General features: G+C 36.1%; 1 protein-coding gene across 1 annotated transcript in view; it reads right to left on the bottom strand.

Annotated features, from left to right (window-relative positions):
- Positions 1–13265, bottom strand: part of Cntln (centlein) — a 236149-nt gene that overhangs the window by 161282 nt on the left and 61602 nt on the right. Inside the window, exons 4-5 of the mRNA XM_021161204.2 lie at positions 7106–7240; positions 6338–6517 (exon numbers count right to left, since the gene is read on the bottom strand). Coding sequence (XP_021016863.1) covers positions 6338–6517; positions 7106–7240 — 315 coding nt within the window. The remainder of the gene's footprint in view (positions 1–6337; positions 6518–7105; positions 7241–13265) is intronic.

The following is a 13265-nucleotide window of genomic DNA, read 5'->3' as shown; positions in this document are numbered from 1 at the left end:
TCCTCTAGCTAATCCTTGAACATGGCACTAGTGTGATGAAGTAGGAAAAGAGCATAGAGTTAACCGAGACTCAGGAATGGGTTTGGGGTGTGATTGGGTGTTTATTTGAATTGTTAGTTCTAACTCTTAGCACTCAAGAGAAGTCCTGTCGTTACATTTTCCCACCCCTGCTTTGTTTTTCTATGGGCTTTGTTTATTTGTTTGTTAAGACAAAATTCCATTCTGTAGTACAGGCTGGTCTATTACTTACCATTAAGTAAATTGCCTCACCCTCTTTATGCTGGAACCACAGGTTAGACCACTCCATTCTTCCAACTGAACTTGAGTTAAATGAGAGATTTCAGTGGAAATATGTACTGAGGAATATGGCCTTTGTGAACTGACTGTAAAAATAACAAAATAAAGCGACTATTTCAAAAATTAGCAAAGACCAAACCCTCAAGCCTGGGCAGAAACTTATTTCAGGTGCTACCAGTTACCACAGCAAATGCTTGACTTTCAGCAACAAAGCATAAGAAGACACAAAAAGGAGCAAGAGAAACATGACCCTGTCAAAAGGAACAGGATACTGAGACATCACACCTGAGGAATTCTACATGCTACACTACCAGGCAGTAATATTAAAACAAGTATCATAAAGATTGCCAGGAGCAAAAGGAAAATATAGACAAAAAATATGGAATCCTGAATATATAAATCAAAAAATATAAATTAATGGGAGGTATTAAAAAGAATCAAAACGAAATTCGTGTGTGTGTGTGTGTGTGTGTGCTGAACTGAACTGAACTGAATTTAACTGAACTGAAAATTTTTACTAAGAGGTTAAGAGCAAAGTGAGCAGGTTCTCATGGTTAATATAGAGTTTACATAAGTCACCTATATGCTTCGAGAAATAGGAAATATTTTCTGAACTACATAATCACCTCCACCACAACGAAGTTCAAGTGAATACTGCAAATACTTTAAATGAATCTAGCTGATAAAAATTAAACTAAGCAAATAAATAGTACAGATGCATAAAATACATTTAAAAATCAAAATAACATAATTTTCCTCAAATTTATTACCACAATGGCACTGAGCGTGAATTAGAAACTCCAAAGAAATAATAAAAGTATGGCAAAAAGAGAAAAGGAAAGGAAAGGGAAAGGGAAAGGGAAAGGGAAAGGGAAAGGGAAAGGGAAAGGGAAAGGGAAAGGAAAAGGAAAAGGAAAAGGAAAAGGAAAAGGAAAAGGAAAAGGAAAAGGAAAAGGAAAAGGAAAGGAAAAAGGTTCCCTGATTGAGAGCACAAAGCTGAATGGAATGAGGAAAACAACTCAGAATGGGAAAGAGAAATTCAACGAAGAGAAATGATAAGTAAAAACCAATATGAAATCCTGGAAATAAAAATCTCCCTGTAGAGTTTCACCAGTACCATGGATCAGAGACAGGAGAGAGTATCTGAAAACATGACAGATAAACTGGAGCAATCAGACAAGGAGAATGATAAAATATAACAGAGTATCTGTGGGACATATGGTTTATTCTAAAGAGGCCAATTTCATGGACAACGGACAAAGAAGAGGAAGAAAAAGTTTGTTCTACAGGCATGGAAAATCTTTTTTAAAGAATCCTAACAAAAAAAATGTCTCATTTAGTAAAGGAGATGGCAATGTATATACAGGGGACATTCAATATTACAAAGAAACAAGATTAGGAAAAGAACTGAGCACAGTAAAATTAAAACATCTAATAGAATACACAAACCATATTAAAAGCAGAAAGATAAAAAAAATCAAGTCTCATATAAAGGCAGGCTCATCAGAATAACAGCAGCTTATTGGAATAAACTTTACAAGACAGAAAGATCTGGAGAGATATATGTCAGGTCCTTTTAGGTTATTTCAGGTTATCTTTCAGATAACTGTCAGCCCAAAGTACTATATCCCAAGGAAAACTATCTTTCATAAGGAAAATGAAAATTTTCTTTTAAACATTTCATTACATTGAAAACTAAAAGTAATAGATTTCTAGGTGTGTATGACTTAACAACTTAAACTGAGATGAGACAATTTAATCAGATCTATAAAAATCTCCCAATTAAAAAGAAAAAAGTCCAGGCCCACAAGGATTCTCTAGTAAATTTTATCAGAACTTCAAAGAAAAGCAATACCAATATTTCTCAAAACTATTCCATAAAATAGAAAAAGAAGGAATATCAACAGACCCTTTCTAAAAAGCTAGTCTTTATTCTAATACCAAAAGCAGATAAATTTTTTTTTAAAAAATTACAAATATCCCAAAAGAGCTTAGAAATAAAAATTATCAATAAAATAATTTCACACCCAAGTTTGATGTGCTTCAGAAAACATCATAAGGCCATTCCCCCTGATCAGGGTGGGCTTACTGTAGAGAGGCAGGAATGTTTCAAAATACATAAATCAATAAAGGTTATTAATTACATAAATTAACACAAGACAAAATAAGATAGTCTATCATCCAACATCCACTCATGATAAAGCCCTGAAAAAACATGGAATAGAAACAACAAATAGACACTGTATATGGCAAACCAACAGCCAATATTATGTTAAATGGAGAAACATTGGAAGCATATTCATTAAAATGAGGAACAAAACAAGTCTTTATACTCATGTTATAATTTCTGACCTCTGGAATTATTCTACATGAAGTAATTTCTACAAGAAAGCAGAGTTTTTGTAAGACTTTGGCAACTGACGTTTTTAAATTCAATCTAAATTGGTATATGTTAGTATGGTAAAATGCAATTCTCATAGCAACCAAAAAGAAAACATCAATAGGCATATATACATACATAAGATGAAACAAAATGCACACTACACTCTAAAAAAATAACTAAATACAAAAGAAGAAAGTGCTGGAGGTGATGAGGGGCAGACTGCCATACATTCACAATGGAGGTAATGAGGGACCGACTGAAAGGCATTCCTAAAAGATATAAGAACACTGCAAAAGTTAGATTCTCTTCTCACTCTACTCTTGAAATAAAAGAAATAAACTCCCCACTCGAAACGCATGGAAAGGATGGATAAATAAAATATAATATTAATATATTACACTACGTTAATTAACTACAGAAGATCCACTTTGGAGCCAAAGATGCGAGTAGGAAATAAAAGGAAGAGATGTGTACTGTTCAAGCAGATCCAAAGAGCTGAGGTGGACAGGGTGTGGTGGGAAATACACACTACTAGAAAACTGTGAAGGCCCTGGAGACAAACAATCAACAAAACTGAAAATAAATGCATTATATATGTTTCATCTTTCTTTTCCCCTTTAATGAAACATGGCTTTTTTTGTAGACATGGTAAGACTGATTCTAAAATTCATGTGCAAATATAAGACCTTCAGTATAGCCAACTTTGGGGGAAAAATACACACCCAATATTTGAAATTAGCTACAAGTTTCCAGTAATCAACGTAGTATGACTACTAGAGACGATATATAAAAAAAGGAACAGAACTGAGTTCCAGAAATAATAAACTCATATTTATGTTGAATAGTATTTAACAAGGATGCCAAGATATTTGGTGGTATTTTGGTGGGTAAAAGGCAATCAATTTCTCTTTTGTAGGCCTTGGTTATTGTTTTATGTTTTGGTTATTTTGTTTTTGTAGTGTGGGGAACTGAAAGATTTGAGTGAATAAAGTTGAACCTGTATCCTACACCACATTTAAAAAGTTATCAGTAAGACAAAACGTGACTAATTTTCTCTCTTATGCAGAATCTAGTGGTAGGGTGTGTGTGTGTGTGTGTGTGTGTGTGTGTGTGTGTGTGTGTGTGTATGCAGAGAAAATATTTGCTTCAGGGAAATAAGGGGAGCAGCCAGATGTAGTAGATAAGATACTGAAGTGAAGGGGAAAATAAAAGTTAAATCAGAATAGATTGAAAAAAAATACATACATAGTATACTAAGCTATAAAAACACCAGCAGATAGCATCCAGTCTTATGATCTTTGATTATAGATTGGTTTCTTATACCATCCAAAAAAATTGAGCAACAATAAAAAATTAAAGTAGCCAAGTTGCATAAAAAGTGAGAAACTCCTTTGGGCTTAAAGAAACATCACTAGCTCATAGCAGTGTGAAAGGGCAGACCCAGCCACTAGAGAAACTAAAGTAGAACTATAAAAACTCAGTAGCACAAAATCAAACTGGTACAATATAGCAAAATCATTTTTGTTGTTGTTACTATACTTATTAGAAAAAAAAAAAAAAAACAAGTAAAGATCAGTCCAAAAACCTCAACAAAACAGTGTCAAATTCCATATCAAGTGAGGGACTTATATTCACTGCATCTGCATAGACAATTCTACAAAGATATGCAAATGACCAGTAATACACGAAAAGGTGCTCACATCATTATCATGATGCAGATTAAAATCAGAACTGGGGATAGAGTGGTAGAACATTTACTTATCATGCACAGGGCTCTAGGTTCAATCCTCATTACCACAAAAAAAAAATATATATAAGGACCAAAAAGCACACATACAATGAGATACCATTTCACAGCTATCACCAGGTTAACTACAGTCAAAAAGGCAGAGCATATTGTAGACAAAGATATTTTTTAAAAAAAGGATATATAGCTATTTAGAATAGAATTAGACAGTTTACTCAAAAGCTTAAAAACAGTTATCCTATATCCTAAAAAATCTCACTATAACTTGGTCCAAGACAAATAAAAATAAATATGTACATAGGATAGAAAATTAGTATCTTTCCCTTACCTATGGTAGGGTTTATAGCTGAGACCCATGCACAAATTAACAAGAGCAAAGCAAAAGCCTCTAGACCATTATCTAATGTTACATTCCATATTTATGCCTGGTAGAATAACAATTCTCTCAAAATTAAATTATAAATTAAACATGGTATTATTTGTTTCTTAGTATAATTTATTAACAAAATTGTTCTTTGTGTTATATCTTAGTGAAGAAATACATAAACTTTCATTTTATGACTTACCAAAAAATAAAGAAATAGGCTTTATTATTTAAATTACAAAATTCCCATGCCTCAAATCACAAAAGTAACAGTCTATATACAAACCTATCCATACAAGGAAATTTGAAAAGAGGAAATGAATCTCAAATGAACAAACTATTAAATCTGATGAGGTATTTTAAAACCAAGAACATTAAGGAATGAAATAAGATACAGATTCTTATTAATTCACAAAGTTTTACAATCCAAATAATTATCTTCGAGGGGCAAAAATAAAAAATGTTGTTCAACAAAAAGCAATAGCAAACCAGAGAACTGGTAATTTAAATGACACAAAAATTTCAAACAATAACTAAATAATCAATTATAACTGAACATGAGGCAGCATCACTTAACCTCATAAAACCATCAAATTATTAAAGGTTGACTTTACAAGAAAATAATAAAAATTAAAGCAAACATATCAAGATTCAATTACCCCAATGGCTCATTGGTTCACTAAGTCAATGAACTGTATAAAATATGTGCAATGAATAGATTCATACTCCAACTTATCCCACTCCTCTGATGAATATTCACACATAAGTCTGGACACCTACCGAAACCTGCAAATATGCACACACATACAAATACTCATACAAGAGATACACGATGGATATATGCACACATGCACTGAGGTGTTCTTTCCTCATGCACACACAGAGACTTTCATATTCCCTGGCCTCATTTGTTTCTGCCCCTTTCAATAAAATAAATGATAAAAGAAAAATTTGAAATTTAAAGGGAAAATGAATTAACAAAATTCTCAAGACAAAAAAAATATGACAGAAAAACATTGTATTCTTAAATGATGCTCAAAATAGATATGAGAATAGAATAAAGAATACTACAGAGTTTTATCTTCTAATAAAATTTTACTTTCCCTAAATCCAAAGAAAACATTTTCATAGAACCATATGTATTTTTAACTGTTTTGTGGGGTTTTTTACATGTTGATTTTAAAGGAAGCAGAAAAGTCTCCAAACTGTATTGCAACAAATTTTAGACCCATTTTTAAAAGTAAGCCTAAATTTTAAAAACCCAAACCAATGGTTCAAAGTATATTTTTCAAAACATACTTTATTTCAAAAGCAATAGCCTTTATTTTTTAATGATTACATTTTAGGATAACTATTTGAAGTCAGTTTCCTGCTTTGCAACATCAATATTTAAAAAGCTATGGGTCTTAAGTGAAAGAATATAAATTAATGCTGGTCCCTACTGGTGGATCTGAATAGATAACTTGTTATTTAAGGAAAATCATATATTCGACTGCTGTAAGAAGCCGGGCCCAGGACAGCACATGGACACAAGTCCGCTCTGTACCTTTACTCTCGTGTCCACACTGTGTTTCTCTTTTCTCCAGTGTGCTTCCTGGTCCCTCAGTTTCTCCAGGTCATTTAGCAAGTCAGTGCAGCGTGTTCGTAATCTCTCATTTTCCTCCTCCATGTTTTTTATAACCAATCTGTTTTGCTCTTCTTTACTCTGTACACACTCCTTGGCGTCCTGTAGAACAGTACCACAGGGCCGATAAACACGAAATAAAAAAGGTGAGAACTAATCAGCAAATGTAAACTGCAGTTTCACCCGCGCAGCAGCTTCTCCATATTTGATGGCCAAGGTCACCTGTGTACTTTATCGGCCCTCTTTTCATGCAGGTGCATGGGTCATATTTTTTCACTGGATGACAGCTTTGATGAGTACACATTTGCAAAGAGCCCATTAATTGATCAAGCTGCCTTTGATGCTGTCCCCAGCTATTTTTGAGACCCACACAGACATATCCTCCCAGACCTGGGTTTTATCAATTAATAATGCCAGTCCCATCAGAATCTAATTACAAGAAGCCACATATTCACACTCCTACTTTCTTAGCTCCATTTCCATCATTAACTATTTATCTGTAAGTTATAAAGCTTCGAGTCTTAGCTTTAAAGCATCTTTAGCAGAGTTTTTGCATGTGAGAAAACTGGTACAGCAAGGCCTAAGGCGATTTTCTGGCAAGCTTGTCACTTTCTGTGCCACAGGGGCTAGCAAAGCTTCAAGGGGGACTTCAAAGCAAAGGTACTAGAAGCCATGCACAAGTCAACACACCTTCACTTCTTGGCTTTTATCTTTAAATTTCTTCTGTAAATCACACAATTCTTTCCTCAAGAAAGCATTTTCTTCATCAACCAGAGTCTTCAGCTTTACAAGGTCATGTAGTTCCTGTTTTAGTACACATTCAGTCTGTGGAAAAGATTTAAACCGACTGTAAGCTGGCATGTCTTAGAAAAAAATAACTCATTTCATAAGCTTAACATCTTAGTTGTCAATGGTAGGACCAATCAGCTTCCATAGTCCAGCCCAGCACCATAGTGCTAGGCTCCATTGCCACATCCATGGGCTTCCCCTGACATGTACCAGAATGGCACCTATCTATTAGGGTAAGATGGAAAACACATTAAAAACAATATTAAATATGAAACATACACTGAAAACATTGAAGTGTGCAGAAAGAAAAAAGCAAAATTTTATCTAAAAATCTAATAAAGAAAACATATATAGCTAAGGTAAAATGATATAGTTATTCTCTTACTGAGTAATATTTAGAAAACAGCCCTAGAAAAGCAACAGTGGTTTTGTGAATGGAGGAATCATTTCCAAATAAAAATGGCCAAAGTTTGGTACCAAAGTATTTTGCTCTGCAGAGAGAACACTAAGACTATAGTAATTTTATCTAAATATTACTCACACTAGCCAGATGTTTACTCTATTCCTAGTTGATGGGAAGAAGATTACCTTCCATCCTGAGCTTCTGTTTATTCACTCCAACTACAGCACTCCATCCTTCCTCCATTAACTCTGCCTCTCTGTGACACTGTACAAGACAACATCAGCCCTGACCCCGTCTGGAAACCGATTCCAGATCTGGAACATTCTGGAACACATTGTGCTGCCACTTCAAACCAGCACTCAGTACCCAGAACCCAGACCCTGCTCCTATGCTCCTCCTGGGTTTCTCTGACTTCTTTACCATCTCCATTCTTCCCCTTAGCTCAAGAATTGCCATCTGTCCCCATGCTTATTTGAAGCCTATAAGACAAACCCAACAGCGTCAGCATTTTTCTGCAATCAAGAAGGAAACACGCCGGGCGTGGTGGTGCACACCTTTAATCCCAGCACTCGGGAGGCAGAGGCAGGTGGATTTCTGAGTTCGAGGCCAGCCTGCTCTACAAAGTGAGTTCCAGGACAGCCAGGGCTATACAGAGAAACCCTGTCTCAAGAACAAACAAGAAGAAGAAGAAGAAGAAGAAGAAGAAGAAGAAGAAGAAGAAGAAGAAGAAGAAGAAGAAGAAGAAGAAGAAGAAGAAGAAGAAGCAAACACAACAGCAAATACTATGATTTTGTTGTTGATGTTCAGTCATTTGTTTATTTGGTCTTAGTATTATTTAGGCAGAGAATCACCCTGTAGCCCTAGCAGGCATGGAACATAATACCTAGGCCAGGATGAGCTCAAGTTCATGGCCATCATCTTTCCTCAGCCTTCCAATAGTAGCAATTATAGGACTATGCCACTGTATCTGGCTTTGTTTTTATTATAATAAAAACTTCAATGGAAACTAACTTTTATTTTATCTTTGTATAACAGAGATGCTCAGATCCATGGATATCTAACTATCTCATATTTCAGTATCTATGCCTTATTAAGCCCTCTCCAAATGACTGGAGGTTATGAATGAAAACTAAAGCAAGATTCCAGCTTCAAAGGTAAAATGAATGGCGGCTACATGAGGTAAGGTAGCAGCTGGGCTCCACTGGGCTCCACTGGGAAGGGGGCTGTGCTGTAAATGCTGGATTTATTTTACTGCTATTATGAGTTTTTAGATACTGAATACACCTAAAATTAGTATATGGAATTGGGTTAAAATGAGGAAAGGATAAATTTATTATAAATTTATCTGGGTTAGTGTGCAGAAGCAGTCTACACACTGATCCAAATAGATTCTGCAGCATCGCATCATCTTTGACTTCCCTGCTTCCCTCATCCTCTAACCTCCACAACCATGCCAGACGGAACAGCTATACTGCAAGGACATACCTTGCTTGGCTTGATCTCTTTTTTCTTTATAGTTTAAAGAAATGAACATTTATTGAATACGTTATATGGTCTGCCTTATTTTAACATTATTTATATTAAATCATACTAAACATATTCTGGGTCTTGCTATTTTTGCTCAATATTGTCTTCTAAATCGTCCATGTAGATGGATATAGTTGTAATGTAATCACTCTGGTGAAAAACATGGTTCCATTATAAACACACTATGATATGATAAGTGAACACCTTGTCTCACTATATGAGCCAGCTTTAATGGAAAGATGAAAACAGACAATGCAGGTATAACATGCTTAATCATGTCTCCAAATACACATGACTTAGTACTACCTTTTAGGTGGAGTTTTTCAAATGATAGTGTTCTGTGTGACTATCCTCAAAGCTCAGGAACTCCAGCCTGGAGTGTGACATGACTGAGCCTGCTTGTGACATGACTGCCCCACCCTCCCTGTGGAGGTTTGGAGGGGATCATGAGGCCTTCCTCTTATGCACAACACTGCCTTAATTGCACATGGCCTCAGGAAGGAGCTAGAGTATATGGGCCAGGAAAAACTCAGAGAGGGAAATCCATCTGTGTGTCTATAGAAAATCAACTGTGTCTGCTAGATAAAAGCTTGGCCAGTACAGTCTTCCCCTGTAAATACCCACTCACCAGTGTTGCTAAGAAAGCCCAAAGATCCAAATAGATTCTGCAGCATCGCATCATCTTTGACTTCCCTGCTTCCCTCATCCTCTAACCTCATTGGCTCCCCAGAACAACTTTGGGGACTCATTGGCTCCCCAGAACAACTTTGTTTGGTAGAACTCTACCTTAACTTATCCCTGGAACTTCAGGAGGTTTACCATTGCTCATAGCTCCCCCAGAAAGGAAGTTTAGCAACAAGAGTACAATCTAAGACTAGTTCATTACATCAACTTAGTCATCAAACCAAGGGTTGGGGTGGGGGAGAAATGAGACAAAATAGAAATTATCAAAAACAATATGCACAAAATCTTAGCAGGAAAACCAATATCCACAAGAACTATAAATTCAAAGATGATAAGCCTTAAATGTCTTCAGAAATAAAAACGTCTATAGGCCTGTCGTTCAAAAGAAGTAATAGAATTAAGAGTATCCTTCATCTTTTCTGGGACCAATTCAAACTCTAAAAAGGGATGCATACCAAGGCTCTCTTAGCAGAGAGCTAAACACTACCAGGTATTGCCAACATAAAAGATGTGAGGGACAAGCACATCTGAGAGAAAGTTCCTATTTAAAGTTTATCTTTTATATGAGTTAGATGTAAAAACAGACAGAGATGGATGGAATTTATAAATAAAAACACAAAGGTTGGTTGGCTAGTGGCTAGTCCAAACTATCATATGCTGCTAAAAAGTTGGACATATGCTATTCTTCCACATAATCAGCAATGTCACACGAAAATGACTTTCTTACAGAAGCTTGATAAACTCTAAAACTTTTGTAATTCTGAAAAATTAAAAATATTTTCCCAATGAAAAAAATCTAATTTAAAATTTAAAAGTGCAGGTAGATGCAGCTACAATCAATTTTAAAATTTAGCTTTATGTAACTTTTGCAGCAAATCTTTCTAGATACAGTGAATTTCTAATAGTCTGACATGAGTTCATACTAAAGTAGCAAGCAGAACTCAGAGGAACCATAAAGCATAAAGGGCAACAAGACAAAGTATGTCTGAGACAAATAATTTATTATGGACAAGCCAAGCAATGAATAATTGAAGTCATGGGCAGGCAAGAGAAGCCTATAGAGTAAGTATGGATTAGGAACAGCCTACAGCCGAAAACCTGACTAGGCAGTGCTGGAGGACAGATAATTTACTATTAACTGTGAACCACTTTCAAAATGAAAATAAGAGCTTTAATAACACAGAGAAACCACTATAACTAACACAGTGATGAAGACAAGTGCTGGAGGGTTATGGCAACTAAACACAACTGAAAACTAACACTCGTTTCTGAGCTTCCTAGAAGGTAAGGAGAGAGACACAGTGCTAAGAAGAAACTGACACTTGACTAACTGCAGCATGCTTGGTTATCAGAAGTCACGTTGTTTCCTATAATGAAGAAGAGAGTCTCACAGCATAATTCACTCCATAATTAGCAGTAACATAGCTACAGTCAGCCAGTTGGTTCTGTTTGTTTGAGGAGCTTTCCTTCTTTTGTTGTTATTTCTTAGCTAAGTAAGTTTTGTAGAAATTTTTGCTTACATTTACTTTTCTTGGACCTGAGTTGGTTTGGTTGCTGATTTTGGGAAGCCTGTCTGGACACTAATGTCCCTGCTGATAGTCCCTGCTGTCTGGGGTGTTAGATGTGTGGCTGATGGACGGAGACACACCTATCACTTCTGCAGCTGAAGCAGCACCACTGCCGCCGCTGCCACAACCCATTGAACCCTAGCAGCTGAAGCTTCTAGAGTGCTATGTCTGAGGGCTCCCAACACTGAGAGCTGAGTGCTCCCAACACTAAAGGGAGCTGCACTTTTGGGTTTTATCACTTTTCCTCTGAATTGAGCTAAGGAACATTCCATTCACTGGCAACAATCTTACCAAAAGAAATTGCATGGCAGTCTTTATCAATTATATATGTGATAACATTAGATTTCACTTCTGTGAACATTATTTATAAAAGCTAAAAATACCCAGCCTAACATTCTATCAATTTGACTAGACATACAATAAAGACTTGTACTCAAGGAAATGTCATTCTAATTGCTACTGTATTTCACAAACTATAAATCCTGGTGGGAAAAGATACTTAATATTATTTAATGCAACAATAAAAATTCAACAATGGGACTTCCCAATTCTAATCAGGCATAGAAGGATTTTTAAAACTCTATTTCCATCTATACAAGAAAAAAAGCCTAAACAAAATGAAAATTCACAATTCTCAGATTCATCAGAGAACTGAGGTCTCTGGGCAAATCAATATTTTTCCAAAATGAGGAGACAGAAGAAATACCAACAGACTTGATTTCTGAGAGTAGGAGAGCAGAGGGAGAGCTCCACAGGAGCCAGTAGGAGGCAGAAGAGCCTTATCTGCCTTAAAGTAATTACTGAAGGCTGTTGGGAAGTTGGAGATTCCAAAGCTCCAGGAGGGCCCAGATACGATGGGGAGGAGGAATACATACTTTTAAACATTTTCCCGAATGCCACAGGATGATTATAGAATGGGTCATTCTGAGGCCAGTAAACAAGGGAACCACACCAAGTTTAAAAATAAATTAAAAAGGCATTTGTCACAAAAAAGAAAAAATATATCATAAAATATTCTTTTCTATTCAATTAAATCAATTTTTATGAGAAACTGAACTCATAGAATTCACACTTACTAGGCCACAACCAAGTGGGCCAATGAATTGTCTCTAGTAAAGATAAGTGGGAAATATAAGGTCATTTATGAAAGCAAATGTACTTTTAACGATATATGTTAGTCCTGATTATCAACTTGATTGAATGGAAAAGTACCTAGGAAGTGAGTAAGCAGACTCCCAAGCTATGTCTATGAGGGCATTTCAAGGTGGGGGGAGCAGTTCCATATTCTGGAGGTGGGTGGAGCGACTCCATATTCTGCAGACTGAGATGGAATCAAAGAGGACAAACTAAAAGCAGCCAGCATTGGCATTCTTTCTCATGCTCCTGATCACCACAAGGTGATCTGTGTGTCCTACATATCCTCCTTGCCAAAATGGGCCAAAATTCACAAAACTGAACCAAGGTGAATATTTCTGCCCTTAAGATGTTCTAGTCAAGTATTTGTCAGAGTAACAAGAAAGCTCATAGAAAATTGGTTGTAGGAGTTGAATCATTTCTATGGCCATGTGGCACAACTGTTTGGGACTAGTATGTGGGAGAAATGTGGAAAAGTGTAGAGATGTGAACTATGGGACTTATACTGCCTGCTGCACTGAGAAGGCAGATTAGAGATGGAGACTCTCTTTTTACTACCATATAAGTAGTTCCTTCCTACATTAAAACACTATCCTGGAGGGCAGCTGCTCAGAGTAGCTCTGCATGTCAATCTTTAAAAGCCAAGAAGAAGACTCTCAGACAAGCCAGGCTGCAAAGAAGAAACAGATCCCCAATATAGGGGAATGCCAGGGCCAAAAGAATGGGAATGGGTGGGTAGGGAAGT

The sequence above is a fragment of the Mus caroli genome, chromosome 4 (assembly GCF_900094665.2).
Source record: "Mus caroli chromosome 4, CAROLI_EIJ_v1.1, whole genome shotgun sequence".
NCBI lineage: Eukaryota > Metazoa > Chordata > Mammalia > Rodentia > Muridae > Mus > Mus caroli.
Note: the sequence above shows the minus strand (reverse complement) of the source record. Positions and strands in the feature narration are given on the sequence as shown.